This window comes from Magnolia sinica, chromosome 3, assembly GCF_029962835.1.
Source record: "Magnolia sinica isolate HGM2019 chromosome 3, MsV1, whole genome shotgun sequence".
Lineage (NCBI taxonomy): Eukaryota > Viridiplantae > Streptophyta > Magnoliopsida > Magnoliales > Magnoliaceae > Magnolia > Magnolia sinica.
Genome location: NC_080575.1, coordinates 95,969,535 through 95,984,992, shown reverse-complemented (window position 1 = coordinate 95,984,992; position 15,458 = coordinate 95,969,535). Strand labels below are relative to the sequence as shown.

At 39.4% G+C, this 15,458-nt stretch overlaps 1 protein-coding gene across 1 annotated transcript; it reads right to left on the bottom strand.

Annotated features, from left to right (window-relative positions):
- Positions 1-288: 288 nt before the first annotated feature.
- LOC131240315 (cytochrome P450 71AU50-like) lies at positions 289-2,444 on the bottom strand. The gene is made up of 2 exons (XM_058238442.1): positions 1,445-2,444; positions 289-1,123 (listed from the first exon to the last, which is right to left on the bottom strand). Exons 1-2 carry the CDS (start codon positions 2,351-2,353, stop codon positions 482-484), a joined length of 1,551 nt encoding a protein of 516 aa, XP_058094425.1. The 5' UTR covers positions 2,354-2,444; the 3' UTR covers positions 289-481.
- Between the last annotated feature and the right edge of the window lie 13,014 nt (positions 2,445-15,458).

The following is a 15,458-nucleotide window of genomic DNA, read 5'->3' as shown; positions in this document are numbered from 1 at the left end:
TCTCTTTGAACATATCAAACCTCAGGTCGGCTACAACAATAATAATAATACAAATTGATGGCCCGAATAAAATTCTTTGATCATCAATTTACTTTGTACATTGGAGGCCACCTGAGCAGTAAAACTGTCTTTTTTTAGGCACATGACCTAAACATTATTTCAAACAAGATAGAAAGCTGAGATGTTCACAGATTCTCCATATTAGCATGTCAGCTTGGGTGTGGATGTTCAGGTTCCATACTTGTGTGGGATTGGTGAATCTCCAAGGTAATGTATGTAAAATATCCATACATAAATGGTCATCTTATGCTAACTTTTATTGGCTACAACCATGTGTAGAATATACTCATACTTAACAAAGCATTTCAAACATAATTTAGGCCCATGCATTACATACATAACACTGGATTATTCTTTTGCTAATTACCACTTCCTTTGTCTTTTTTCCTTTCTTTCTTTTTCTTTCAACATCCTTTCACACTCAAATCTTCATTTGCTCAGCAGAAATATCATCCCTAAGGCGGTAAGTCGGAGCCGCCCACAGATGGTTGATCCTAGGCATGACAATGCCAAATTTCTCGGTCATGTCCATGTCATCAGGTGACATGCCATTTGGAAGCTCCCAATCAAAGCAATGCACCAGTTGGGCCAATACTAGTTGGACGATCATTAGGCCCAGCTGCATTCCTGGGCAACCTCTACGCCCAGACCCGAAAGGTAGAAGTTCAAAATCATGGCCCCTTACATCTATGCTAGTGCCTGCAAACCTCTCAGGGTAGAATTCTTCAGGATTAGACCACACATTGGGGTCCCGTCCGATGGCCCATGCATTTACAATGATGCGAGATTTTTTGGGTATGTGGAAGCTGTTGACGGTGCAATCCTCCATGGCCTCACGAGGGAGAAGCAATGGGACCACAGGGTGAAGCCTCATGGTCTCCTTTACCACCATGTCCAAGTACTCCAAATTTTCCAGGTCAGACTCTTCCACCATCCGCTCCATGCCTACAATGGACTCTAACTCCTGTTGTGCCTTCTTCATCACACGTGGATGCTTGATGAGCTCTGAGAGGGCCCAGTCTATCGTAGTCGATGATGTGTCCAACGCAGCCAGAAGCATTTCCTATAAGAAGATGAATGCTCGTTAATATATATTCAATAAAAATGGATTGCGGACCACTTTCGATCTTTTTTAGGCCATTGATGTGCAAGTCATCAAGTGGATGGTTTTGATGGGGGAAATCCAAATAACGATGGTTAGGGCTCCAAATCCTGATTACATTACTTTCAGGTTGGACTTGAAAGAGTGGATGCAATTTGAAGGCGACTTTCTTATTATGCAAACTAGGAACATAATTTCCTCAGTTTTTATTAAACTAATCGTTTGCAATTTAATTAAGTCGATTATACATTCAAAGGCAACCTAAATGCTTTATATCCTTACCAACAATATGGCTTTGATATTGCTCCGATTGAACTGAAATTGATTTTCGTCAGAAGTCATGAATGACAACATGAAATCGACGAAGTCCCTCTGATGCCTTACTTCACTATGTTGTAAGTGTTCATCGATGATCTTCTCAAAAAGGCTATCGAAGAACTTGTTAGTGGTCTTCATGCGGCGTCGTAACCCTTGGAGATCGAGCGGGCCGATGCAGGGAATGTAATCAGCTATGTTGAAAGCTCCTGCAAGATACGTGACCTCTTCAACGAATTCTTTGAAGCCTTGCTCATCGATAATCTTGTTCATTTTCTTCTCCCCAAACACCATCCTGCATGTTATGTCTGTGGTAAAAGATGCAACTTTGATGGTAAGGTTGGCCGGGAGGCAGGCCGCAGATGCATCCTTAAGTGATTGCACGAGGAGGACTAGCTCTTCTCTCCTCATCGACCTGAATGACTCGATCTTGAGGTTACTAAGCAACTCTATCATGCAAAACTTGTGCATGTTTCGCCAGTAATGACCGTACGGGGCGAACGATATTCCCTTTCTACCGAAGGACATGTAGTGGCCTGCCTTAGTGTCCGGCCTAGTGGCGAAGATGAGATCATATTTCTTGAGGAACTGCTGGGCCACTTGAGGGGAAGAGACGATGATGGTTGGAACTAGGCCTAGCTGCATGTACATGATTGGGCCATACTTGTTGGCTAATCTATGGAGCGTACGATGAGGGAGGTTCCCCAACGTGAGGAGGCTTCCCAAGATGGGAAGTCCCTGGGGACCAGGCGGTAACGTACCTTTGATTCCAACACCATTCGTTCTCTTCCTATCCCCTCTCATGGGACGTATGAGATAGACAATGGGCCAGAACCCAACTAATGCTATCAAGAGAAGTGTCATCCATGAAAGCATGGTAGTGGGAAGTAGCTGCAAAGCTACGATTCCTCCCTCTCTCTCTCTCTCTCTCTCTCTCTCTCTCTCTCTCTCTCTCTCTCTCTCTCTCTCTCTCTCTCTCTCTCTCTCTCTCTCTCCACTTTAGTAAGGCGGATACCTCTCTCTATATATAAAAATAGTAATGCAACAACTCGAGCCAAGGTTATCCACTCTAAAGTAGTTAGTCATGGCTTTGAGGATAGTTCTATAACTTGCTGAGTTGACTGGGAACTCGACCAAATCAACTCGAATAGGTGAGATTTTCACCCAAGTCTTTGGGAAACTTTATCGTGGCCATGACTTGACTCCATTAGGAAGACTGATCTGTCGACTCAACCACTAAGTTATTTCAAACAAGTAAATAGACAAATAACAAAAAGGCAAAGTGTCTTCTTTCAGTTATTTTAAGTGCAAAAGATAGTCCCACGTCTAATAAGCAGGGGTAATGCAGATTTGTTTATAAGTCTTTTCCTTCTGTATCCTTCTCAAAACGTGTCATGTTATGCTTTAGCTCGAGTGGTGAACTAAAATGGGTCTTTTTCTTTAAATTTTTATTGGCTTAGTTTTGTCAAAATTATTATTATTTTAATTAATCATTTTTATTAATTTTTTAACTGTTAGACGTGATCAACTGTCTAAGATCATTTTTTACAAGAAACGTGTCTCCTCAAATGTAGGCACATCTCAAGTTTATACATTTACGCATAGTGGTGGTATGGATGTTGGATTTTTAGGTAGTATGTGAACATTATGGAAATGGTCCGCTTCATAGCTCTTTTTTTTTTTTAAATAAATAATTGTACGCTGGGTGACTGTATCCTACCGATGGTATACATTAAAAGCTTGTTGACCTGACCTACTTTAAGGAGAGTATTCATGTAATATTTCTATCATTCTAGCAAGAAATAAGATTCATTGTAGATAAGATTATTGTTGGGAGACCACCGAAGCACACCAAGATGAATCTAAAGAAGTAATCCAATCGCACCAAGCAAGCACAAAGAGAAAATAACGATTTAACGTAGAAAAACTCTTTCGGGAAAAAACCACGGCACAAAGTGACACATGATCACTATAAAAAAACAAAAATTAAAGAATCTCAAACGAAATCATAAGCAAATTATGCAGATCCAGTGGATCTAGGTAATTTTATGCAAAACCGTTCGATGTCATCAAACACCCTATGATGTCATCGATACTTAATCTTTGATGACATTGAAGCCACTTCGATGGCATCGAACTAATGCCGAAACAATCTAGAAACAACACATGGAATTTTGGATTCCCTCGATTGTATTGACGCAGCTTCGATGTCATCGAACTTGACTTCAATGTCATCAAACACTCATCGATGTCATCAAAAAATGACACTAATATATCCGGCAACCAACAGAGGAAATCCAGAAATTCTCGATGGGATCGAGTATTGATCGATGTCAACGACAATGGCATGGAAGAATCTGTCAATGTCATCAACAGGCTCTGTTTCTGAATGATTTTAGACTTCAAAAAATAATAATTACTATATTAATGATTGCTTAAACATGCATGTACTATTCTCTACTTCGTGAAATATTTTTCATACCATTGTTTCCAATAATAGTGACCCAAACCAAACCACTTAGTGACCGGTGGTGTCATTGTTACTAAAAATACAAAAATGAAATGAAGGAATCAGTAGCACTAAAGTTGCCAAAGATAAGTCAAATTCCACTCCATTAAGTAACAGATTGTTGTTAGAATAGCATTTTTAACCCACTATATTAATGATTGCTTAAACATGCATGTACTATTCTCTACTTAGTGATTTATTATTGTTCAAAATATTTTTCATACCATTGTTTCCAACAACAGTGACTCAAAACAAAACCACTTAGTGACCGATGGTGTCATTGTTACTAAAAATACAGAAATGAATGAAGGAATCAGACGCACTAAAGTTGCCAAAGATAAGACAAATTCCACTCCATTATGCAACAGATTGTTGTTAGAATAGCATTTTTTTTTTCCTATACTATTTTTAACTAACTTAAATATCGATCACAAATCCTAGTAGTTTTAATTCCTAATTATTAAATATCCACTTGAGTTACGTTGAGTCTTAATTTGAGTAAACACAAGTCGGTTGAACATCTAATGGAGTCAAGCTTTTTGGTTTGTGGAGAAGACGAGCTACTACCATTTTCAAAATGGCACTAAACCAACATATTAGTTTGGTCATAGCTTTCTGATCCCCTCAGTAGGTAAGCCGCCACATCTCACCTTTTGAGAGCCAATCGCCCCTCCATTCACGGTAGCATTCTCATATTAGTGGTACGGCACATGCAATGGAAGACGTAGGGATCTGCAAGATATGGGTGAGAGCTAAATGCCAAGATTTGTTCCATACTCTGGTAGAGTATGTAGTTTGACACTTCCATACTCTAGACAGCATATAGTATCTTAATCAACCCAAATAAGCTATGGGAACTGCATTAGATAAGTTAATTTTTAGATTTCATATTGATTTAATGTTTCTAATCTCTGATTAATAAGAATTTATTTGTTTTGGACCATTGACTGTTTCATTTGGCATTCACTAAACTCATGATTTGCAAGATTTAGTTTCAGTTAATTGTCTTCCAAGTGCATAATTCCCAGAATATTTTAGTAACTGGATTGCACGTAGGAAAGGCTGAAGGACTCGGTAGTGAGATGGAATGTGCCTCATAACACGTGTCAACATGGTAACTGGCTGTGAGATCCAGGCCATTCATCAGGTGGATGTCATGGTAAACAAACCTTAATCCAAATATCCAGGTGGTCAACTCATAAACTAGGAGAACATTTTGTGAGTGAATTGACAGTTAAAAGAAAATGATCAACAATCCATGTAATGTGCCCATTCTTGTGTAGGGCTGTCAATAGGCCGGATTTGGGACCGGTCCCATAGTACCCATGCCCTGACTAATCTGGTTCAGGTCTAGCTGGGTTTTAGTCCTTTCAGGTCAGTGTCTTGTTCTTTAGGACCCAGACCCCAATCCACTCGGGTTCGTGTACCCGCCTGGTACCCATCAGGTCTTTGGATCTAGGCCTTGAGCTTGGTTTGGGACTTGTAAAAGCATTCAAATAGTCAGGCCCACGCAACGGATGGACTAGATATGGACAATCGTCCAAACCTGTCCTACAGTGACACGTGCGTAGTGTGTAAATGCATAGGGCTTGAAAGAGAAATAGGATTGCGTACTGAGTTAGTCGGTACGCTTTTATCTTACCGAGTAAACTCAGTTGGGCCTAGTATGAATGTATGTAGGTTATCCACGCCGTCCATCCGTTTTTCAAGATAATTTTAGTGCTTGAGTCTAAAATAAAAGTATTCCCAAAGCTCAAGTGGACCACACTATAAGAAATAATGCGAATAATGACTTCCATTGTTGAAACCAGTTCATAAGATTACACAGAGATGGATGAAGGTAAAAAACAAATATCAGCTTGATCCAAAACTTCCGTAGACCTTAAGAAATTTTCAATGGTATAATTTCAATTCACACTATTTCCTATGGTGAGGTCCACTTGAGATTTGGATATATCTCATTTTTGGGATCAAGCCATAAAATTATCTGTAAAAATGGATGGACAGAGTAGATCAAATATACAAATCACGGTGGACCCCCACAGAGCTTACTCAGCACGCTTAGCGTACTGAGTTGCTCAGTACGCAATCCGCTTCCGTTGAAAGACATACGCTCCATCGCTAGAATAATTATTATTTATCTAGAGTGTGGATCCTCTGCCTCCCGGAGCCAGGAACTCCCAGCCTCCAGCGTTTTCATTGGTCAATGTCACTATAAGTGCCACGTCATTAGATTTTTTTAATATATTAAAAAAAGTACATTTAATAAGAAGTATAAGGGAGACGTTAAACGGAAAGTGGTTTGCGTGCTGAGTAAATCAGCATAGTAAGCGTACTGAGTAAAGTCTGTGGAGCTCACTGTCATTCGTGCATTGTATCAACTCCATCCATCTCTTTTATCATCTAATTTTAAGGTTTTAAAACAAAAATTAATCATATCCAAAGATCATGCGGACCACACCACCTCAAACAGTGTGAATTGAATTCTACAGTTGAAAAATTATTGGGGGCCCACAGAAGTTTTATATCAAGATGATATTTGTTTTTTCCATTCATCCAGTTTGGAAGAAAAATAAACATGATTGGGGGCTTAGAAACATTTCAATGGTGAAAATCAATACTTCCACTGTTTCCTTTGGTACGGTCTACTTGAGCTTTTGATATACTTCAGTTTTGGGCATAACCCCTAAAATGATTTGAAAAAATGGATGAACGGTGTGGATAAACCACATGAATCACAGTGGGCCCAATAGAGTTTACTCAGTACGATAAGATTGGGTACGCAATCCAATTTCACGTGTCTTAATGGGAACCGGATTTCCCACCAAAAGCCTTTTGCAGTAAGATGCTACACAGGGATTCCGGATGGGCCCACTGCGACGTTTATGATAAATCCAACCTGTTCATCCATTTTTAGATATCATTTTAGGACATAATACCAAAACTAAGGTGTATACAAAACTCAAATGAGCCACACGAGAGGAAACTGTGTGGATTTAGTGTCCACCGTTGAAATATTTATATGGCCACAAAAGTTTTGCATCGGTCTAATATTTTGGAATTTTCACTTCATCCTAGTAAAAATGACCTTATAAACAGTTTGGATGGCATATAAACATCAAGACGCCTAGGAAGGTTTCAACGGTAGGAATTTCTTTCTCCACTGTTTCATCTTGTATGGCCCAATTGAGTTTTTGATCATTCTAATTTTTGGTTACATGTCTTAAAATAAGCTCTAAAAATGAATGAATGGATTGAAATACTTATAAACATCGCGGTAGACCTCACCATATATCCCAGCACTGGAACTTCATGCAAAAGGCTTTCCCTGGTGAATCCGTGTCCACGGTTTCCATTGGAAACGGACTGGCTACTCCCCTGCCACTCGGTGCTATGTGAGCCCACCATGATGTATGTGTTTCATCCATGCCGTCCATTTATTTTTCTAGATCATTTTATGGTCTGAGACAAAAAATGAGGTATAACCCAATCTCAAGTGGACCACATTACATGAAACAGTGTTGAATGAACTTTGACCATTAAAAACTTTTTGGGGGCCATAAAAGTTTTGGATCAAGCTGATCTTTGTTTTTTCCCTTCATCTGGGTCTTTATGACCAAACCAACAGATTGGATGTCAAATAAACAGTACGGTGGGCCTTAGGAGGACTTTAATGATGGATATCCAATCACCATTGTTTTCCTGTGGTGTGGTCCATATGAGATTTATATCCATCTCATTTTTGGGATCAACCCCTAAAATTATATGTAAAAATAGATTAATGGAATGGATGAAACACATACATCATGGTGGGGCCCACAGACTACCAACCACCACCACCACCGGGCTGGTGGTAGGGGGAGTAGCCAATCCACTTTCATTTCCATTTGGGATTCAATGCCACATTGAGCAGTGTGACTCGCTACTAAAGTGATGTCACCTATTTATATGAGTTCCACTATAATGTATGTTTTATATCCACACCGTCCATCCATTTAGAGAGATCATTTTAGGGCATGAGCCAAAGAATGAATCAGATCCAAAACTCAAGTGGACCCCACTACAGAAAATAGTGGAGAGAGTTACGCCCATATTTATTACAACTGAATCCAATCCAAACATCGTCACTTTGTCTACTGAACTCCGTCACTTTGTACTGCAAGCCCGTTACTTTATCTATTGAACCTTGTCACTTTGTACTATAACCTCGTCACTTTGTCTAGTAAACCTCGTCACTTTGTACTGCAACCCCGTCATTGTCTACTGAACCCCGTCACTTTATACTACAACCCCATTACTTTGTGTACGGAACTTCGTCACTTTGTACTACAACATCGTCACTTTGTCTACTGTACCCTGTCACTTTGTACTACAACCTCGTCATTTTGTCTACTGAACCCCGTCGCTTTATACTGCAAACTCGTCACTTTGTCTATTATACCCCGTCACTTTGTGCTACAACTCCATCACTTTGTCTACTGAACCCCGTCACTTTATATTGCAACCTCGTCATTTTGTGCTGCAACCCGATCACTTTGTCTACTGAACCCTCTCACTTTGTACTGCAACCTCGTCACTTTGTTTACTAAACCCTGTCACTTTGTACTGCAACCTCATCACTTTGTCAAATGAACCTGTCACTTTGTCTATTGAAACCCAGTCATTTTATTTGACAAGCTGCTACTTTATCTAGTGAAATCCTCTCACTTTGTATGGTAGCATCGTCACTTTGTCTAATGGAACCAAGTCACTTTATTCGAAAACTCGTAATTTTATCAAGAAAAATCCTATTTTCCGAGAATCTGTAACTTTATCTAATGGAACCCTATTTTCTTTGTCTCGTTTAACCTTATTACTTTTTTAAGTGGAATCTTGTTGCTTTGTCGGGCAACCTAATCACTTTGTTTAATATAACTCTGTCACTTCGTCTAATAACCTTGTCACTTTGTCCAATGAATACTGTCAATTTGTCGGTGGCCCCACATGATTTAAAGCTTCCTTTGAATTGTGCCCTATATAATGTAGGTTATAGGTGGGTATTGAGTCGATTCAAACTGAGTTAGGGCTGATCCGACTCGATTCAATTTTGAAATAGGCTTGACCCGAACTCGACTTGACTTGGTACGGAGTCCAACATGCCTAACCCGATCCAAGTCTGGGTCTGTCCTAGACTAATTCGGACTGAATCTGACCCGATCACAAGTACCGATTCAGGTCAAGTCTTAAAATAATATGAGAAAATGGATGAATGGAGTAGATATACAACGCATAGATCAAGGTGGGCCCACGATGAGGATCCTACGGACATCACTCATCCTGGGCCACAGCTAATATTCCTTGTTAATCAAGGAGATTTTGTAAATATATTTTTTTATCTTATAAAATTGTCGTGAGATGACATGACCTAATTAAATTTTAGAAGAAAGAAATTAGAGGTGGATTAGCTACCGACACATTGAGTAGCTAGACTTGCTACTGAAGTGACACCACCAAGTTCTGTGGGGCCCACCATGATGTACATGTTGTATCCACATTGTACATCCATTTGGAGAGATCATTTTAGGGCATGATCAAAAGAATGAGGTAGATCCAAAGCTAGAGTAACCCCACCATAGAAAATACTGAGGAAAGTGACGTCCACCATTGAAGCCTTCCTAAGGTCCACCATGATTTTTATTTGAGATATAACCTGTTCATAAGTTAACACAAATATTAAAGAAGCGGAAACACAAATATCAGCTTGATCTTAAACTTTTGTGGCCCTTAGAAGTTTTTAATGGTGAGCTTACTCTCTTCACTGTTTTTTGTTTTGGGGTCCACTCGAGTTTTGGATCTGATTCATTCTTTGGCTCATGCCTTAAAATGATCTCTCCAAATGAATGGACAGTGTGGATACAAAACATACATCATGGTGGGACCGACATAACTACGTGACATCACTTTAGTAGTGAGTCTCGCTACTCAACTTGTGCACTGAATCCCTAAATGAAAACTTAAATAAGAATCACAATAGAACTTAAGTTAACATAGACATTAAAGAAGGGAAAACACAAATATCAGCTTGATGGAAAACTTTTGTGACCCTTTGAATTTTTTAATGGCGGGCATCTCTCTCCGTTGTTTCTGTGTTCGGGTCCACTCGAGTTTTGGATCCGATTCATTTTATGGCTCATGCCCTAAAATGATCTCTCCAAATGGATGGACAATATGGATACAAAACATACATCATGGTGGGTCCCACATAACTAGGTGACATCACTTTAGTAGCAGTCTCGCTTCTTAATCTATGTGCTAGATCCTTAAATAGAAGGTAACTGATTGCGGGAATAGATTGGCTACTCCCCCTGCCATTGGCCCGATAGTTGGTGGTTATCCATTTTTACAAATAATTTTAGCGCTTTATCCAAAAAATTAGAGGTATATAAATCTCATATGGACCACACCACAAGAAAACAATGGTGATTGGATATCCATCATTAAAGTCCTCCTAAGGCCCACCGTACTGTTTATTTGACATTCAATCTGTTGGTTTAGTCATAAAGACCCACATGAAGGGAAAAAACAAAGATAAGCTTGATTCAAAACTTTTATGGCCCCCAAAAAGTTTTTAATGGTTAACATTCATTCAACACTGTTTCATGTAATGTGGTCCACTTGAGATTGGGTTATACCTCATTTTTTGTCTCAGACCATAAAATGATCTAGAAAAATAAATGGACAGCATGGATGAAACACATATATCATGGTGGGCCCACATAGCACTGAGTGGCAGGGGAGTAGCCAGTCCATTTCCAATGGAAACCATGGACACGATTCACCGGGGAAAGCCTTTTGCATGAAGTTCCAGCACTGGGATTGTAACACCTCGGATTTTTGTCAACTTGGAGTTAGACGTACTTAGGCAATGGGTCAATCCTAACACCTTAATTACCTCTCAAAAACTAAATCCCAAAGTCTTAAATCCCCTTTCAACTCACTTCCTTCAAAATCTCCCGTTTCCTTCAAAAATATCACCTTTCACTATCCTATCCTTCAAATTTTTCTAAGCACATTCATAATACACACCAATCCTAGGGTATAAATGATGAAGAACAATACCGAAACTAAAAATTACCATAAATAGTAAATAAATGGATAAATTGGGTTTTTGAACCTTAACCTTTTGGAATCTAACAAAATAAATAGGTTAGTTAGATAAACTAGCATCTCCTACCCCAAAATCATATATTGCATATCAAATAAACTCATTTTGGTTTACAAATTGGACCCAAAAATGCCTCGACGGACTCGGGGGCCCAAACGACACAATTCGGGGGGACCCGAGGTGGGTCCCCCATATATCCGGCACCCCCGGGGGGGAGGACATCACCCCAAAGTCCAGAGACTGGCGAGGGCCTGGCCGGTTTAGCGAGGCCTCGTCCATACAGCGGGCCTGGCAGGGCCGTAGCGGGCCGACAGCCCGTTTTCGGCAGAAAAATTCTATAATGTATGTCCGACTTTGAAAAATCATATCTCCCTCGTTATAACTTCAATTTAGGTGATTCAAAAGCTATATTGAAGCTTGATAAGTATAGTTTTATATAAAAATAATTAAAAAATATAATAAAATACTTAATATAGTTAAATATAGGTCATTGTGACAAATATCTGAAAATCATTAGTTTGGACAGCTGCTGCTTCTGGAATTTTTAGAATTTTTCTATAATACAAAATTTAATGAAATTTGGTAGGGATAAAGTGGACTTGATGAAGAACTATTAAAAAAATAATTAAAATAATATACCAACTAAAAGTACTAGAAAGGAGCATAGAATTGCCCTTGGACCTTATTCTATTGTAATTAGGGCACGATTTAGTTAAGTGCTAAACTGAACAATCAATAGAATTACCTCGAACTACTTTAAATATGAAGTACAAGATTCAAAATGTGTAGAATCATTAACGTTACATTATCTTGAAACTTAAGATTTATCTCAAAACCTAGTTGCTCTCGGGAGCACCTTGAAACTCTGTATCGGACCTGGATTGCACGTCGAAAGTCCGATTATCCGGAAACTATACGGTTATGACCGCCTTGCTAGACTTGACAACCTCCTTAGAAATTAAGTCCTAATAGTGTCTAGAAATGTACAACTTGAGCCCGGAGCGAAGAGTGTGAGAAACATGAAAATATTTAGAAATAAAATCTGAATTTAAGTAATCTGAGTCGTGTCACTTGCGGGCCAAATATAAGGATTCGGACCATCAGAATCTGACCCAAATGCACCCTCGGATCAGGAGAAATGTCTCACATATGTCGATGTACTTATGACCTTGATCGAGTGACCGTGACCGTTGAACTGAAACTGGTCCGCCACGGCTGATCTGTAAACTCGATCGGAACGAAAACTCAGCCTGACCTAGATCCATGGTCAGGGAGCTTAATTCCGACTGCTCGTGAAAAAGAGGCTACCAGAAGTACTCCGTTGGACCGGAACAGTTCGTATTTGGATATAACCTAAGTATACCATAGCCCTAGGGCCATTCCCATCAAACCTGGGCCCATATAAGGACCTTAAACACTCCCTCTCCTATGCCATACAAATTTTTACAACCCTAAGGGAAAGAAGAGAGAAAAGAGAAGAAGAAAGTGAGGAAGAGAGAGAGAGAGAGAGTGAGAGATAGATGTTAGGATCTTTCCTTGACGCTCCACGTGCTTAGCCACTACTCTTGTGTCACTATACGGGCAATACCAATCCCGTTCTTAGGTAAGAAAACCTAACCTTAATCTGTTTTAGGGTTTCAGATAGTGTAAGTGATGAAATAGCTAACATAATTTATGCTATAGGTTGCCAATCTGTCGTAGACAAAGACTTAACTTTAAAACTGATTTCGTTACGAGTCTACCGGCGAAAGGTGCGGACTATAAACATATAGGTTGTGGTTTTCAAGCCTTTCAATATCAGTTAATGATTTATTACTGACGTGGGTGCTATTTCACATGCCAAATGTGTCATTTGTTTCGCGTTTCAGATATATATGAACTATATTGACTATAGTGTATTCTAGGTATTTGTTGAAATGATTGAATGTGTGTAGAATTGGAACTCGTGTTTGCCATGATTATCTGTCATGGATAGGGGATAGTTGTATTTGTAACAACTCCTTGGTGAAAGGATCTGCCCAAATACATGTTATGACCGATGTACGTCATGTATGTTGAAGGGTGTAGTTTAAGTGTTTGTTGAAATGACTGAATGAATATGAAGTCATGATTTGTGCCTACCATGGCTATGAGATGTAAGTACATGATGATGGTGTATGTGACAACTCCTTGTCGAAAGGATTTGTCTAAGTATATGTTAAAAATCAACATATGTCATGTATGTCGATAGGTATAGTATAAGTGTTTGATAAATTGTCTGTATGAGTAAGTAATTAGTGAATTGTATTGTATATGGGTGTTGAGATAAGGTTCTCAACTACCTTAACTATGTGTATAAATCCCTCTATATACCTTATATTATATTGTCTGATTACTTATGAAATGCATATGTGTGAATTCATGTTTATATTGTATTTCATAAAATGCTTAAATGGTTATAGGATTTGAATTACTTACTGCTTGATTATCTCACATGAACTCTTGTTGGTACTGAGTGTGGTTGGGACTATGAAATAGTCTAGGCAATCGGTAACAGGTTCTGATTTGGTGGCTAAGGTTGTTTTCGCCCATAAGACGTGATCGATAAATACGAGCCGTACTTGGGATGTCGATAATGGTTAGGCCACACGGAGTGCTTACACACTTCACGTCGATCAACTCAACGTGCGCTCCTACTAATCGAGCTCGTCAAGTAACCCGATTGACCCAATGTATGTTCACCATGTATAGACGCTACTGGTTAAATCTAAGGTATCAAACTCACTAGTGAAAATCCTTTTAAACCTTAGTACCTCGATCCGCTAAGACTCATGAGCCGAGCATGGTGGTATGAGACACCGTGGTCGAGCTGTCGGCCTACGCTAGGGTGATGAGCCTCCCCATAGTAACCAGTGAGCAACCTAGACTCGTGAACCGAATACGGTGGTATGGGACACTGTATTCGAGCTATCGGCTTACACTGATAAGGTGACGAGCCCTTTGTAGTGACCTCGAGCGTACACTAAGACTGCATAGAGGCAACGAGTCCTTACGCAGCAACAAGAGTACATTAGGCCTATACCGATAAGGTGATGAGCCCTTTGCAACGACCTAGAACCGTATCATCGTATGAGATTTATTAGGATTGACGACCTTAGAATGGATCATTGTTTGGGAATTGATATAAGGGAGGTACCTTAACTTCCCAATCCTAGTGTATGAAAAGGACTAATAAGAACTTGGTAATCACGCTCATGCATCGCATTACGTGTGCGTTTGGTGTAGCAGGTCAAGCACTGAGAAAGTGTTTCATGCGCTATCGTAAGATGAAGTCGCTGAGGGAACGTAGGCGAGGGCATGCATTATTATTTCATATCATTCTTGCATTAATCACAGTACTTAGGGATGTTTGCTTGTATTACGTTATCATTACTGCTTGATTGAATTGATAACATGTTAACCTTTGCTTTGTTGTTCCACTGAGTTGATCACTCACTCCCACGTTACGGGACGGTGTTGTACACACCAACCAGACTCTGTCTTAAGTGCAGGTGGTGGCGATGCCTACGAGGCGGAGCCGAACTTTTATGATGATGAGGAGGGTTTCTCTTATATGCAGCTATCTGGTGGGTCTATGTAGACCATGTTCTAATCGACGGGGTTACAGGGATGTTGATTAGATGTCATTACACTTATTATTTTGTACTTTTAGAACACCATATATATATATATATATTCATTTTGTCCATTTTTGGAGTATACATGTATATATTTAACCTGGTAACATGTTTACACTCTGGAGACTTGCGACAGTTTATATATTTTATATATCTATCACAGTCTTCCACTTGCAAAATTCACTTATCTCTGGAGTATGATATACTGTTTTGGTATAATCTCATTCATGTTTAATGTACTAATTAATATAGACAACATTTAATCATCATTATCTATGTTGCATAAGTGATGCGTTGGAACTCGAGAGTCGAGTTTGTGCTCGACCCCCGATTTTCAGGGAGTTATAGGGATGCATGGTGGAGTCCACCATGATGTTTATAAGAATTCCAATCCATTCATCCATTTTTAGAGCTCATTTTAAGACATGTAACCAAAAATTAGAATGATCAAAAACTCAACTGGGCCATACAAGATGAAACAGTGGAGAAAGAAATTCCTACCGTTGAAACCTTCCTAGGCGTCTTAATGTTTATATGCCATCCAAACTGTTTATAAGGTCATTTTTACTAGAATGAAGTGAAAACACCAAAATATTAGACCAATGCAAAACTTTTGTAGGCATATAAATATTTCAACGGTGGACACTAAATCCCCACAGTTTCCTCTCGTGT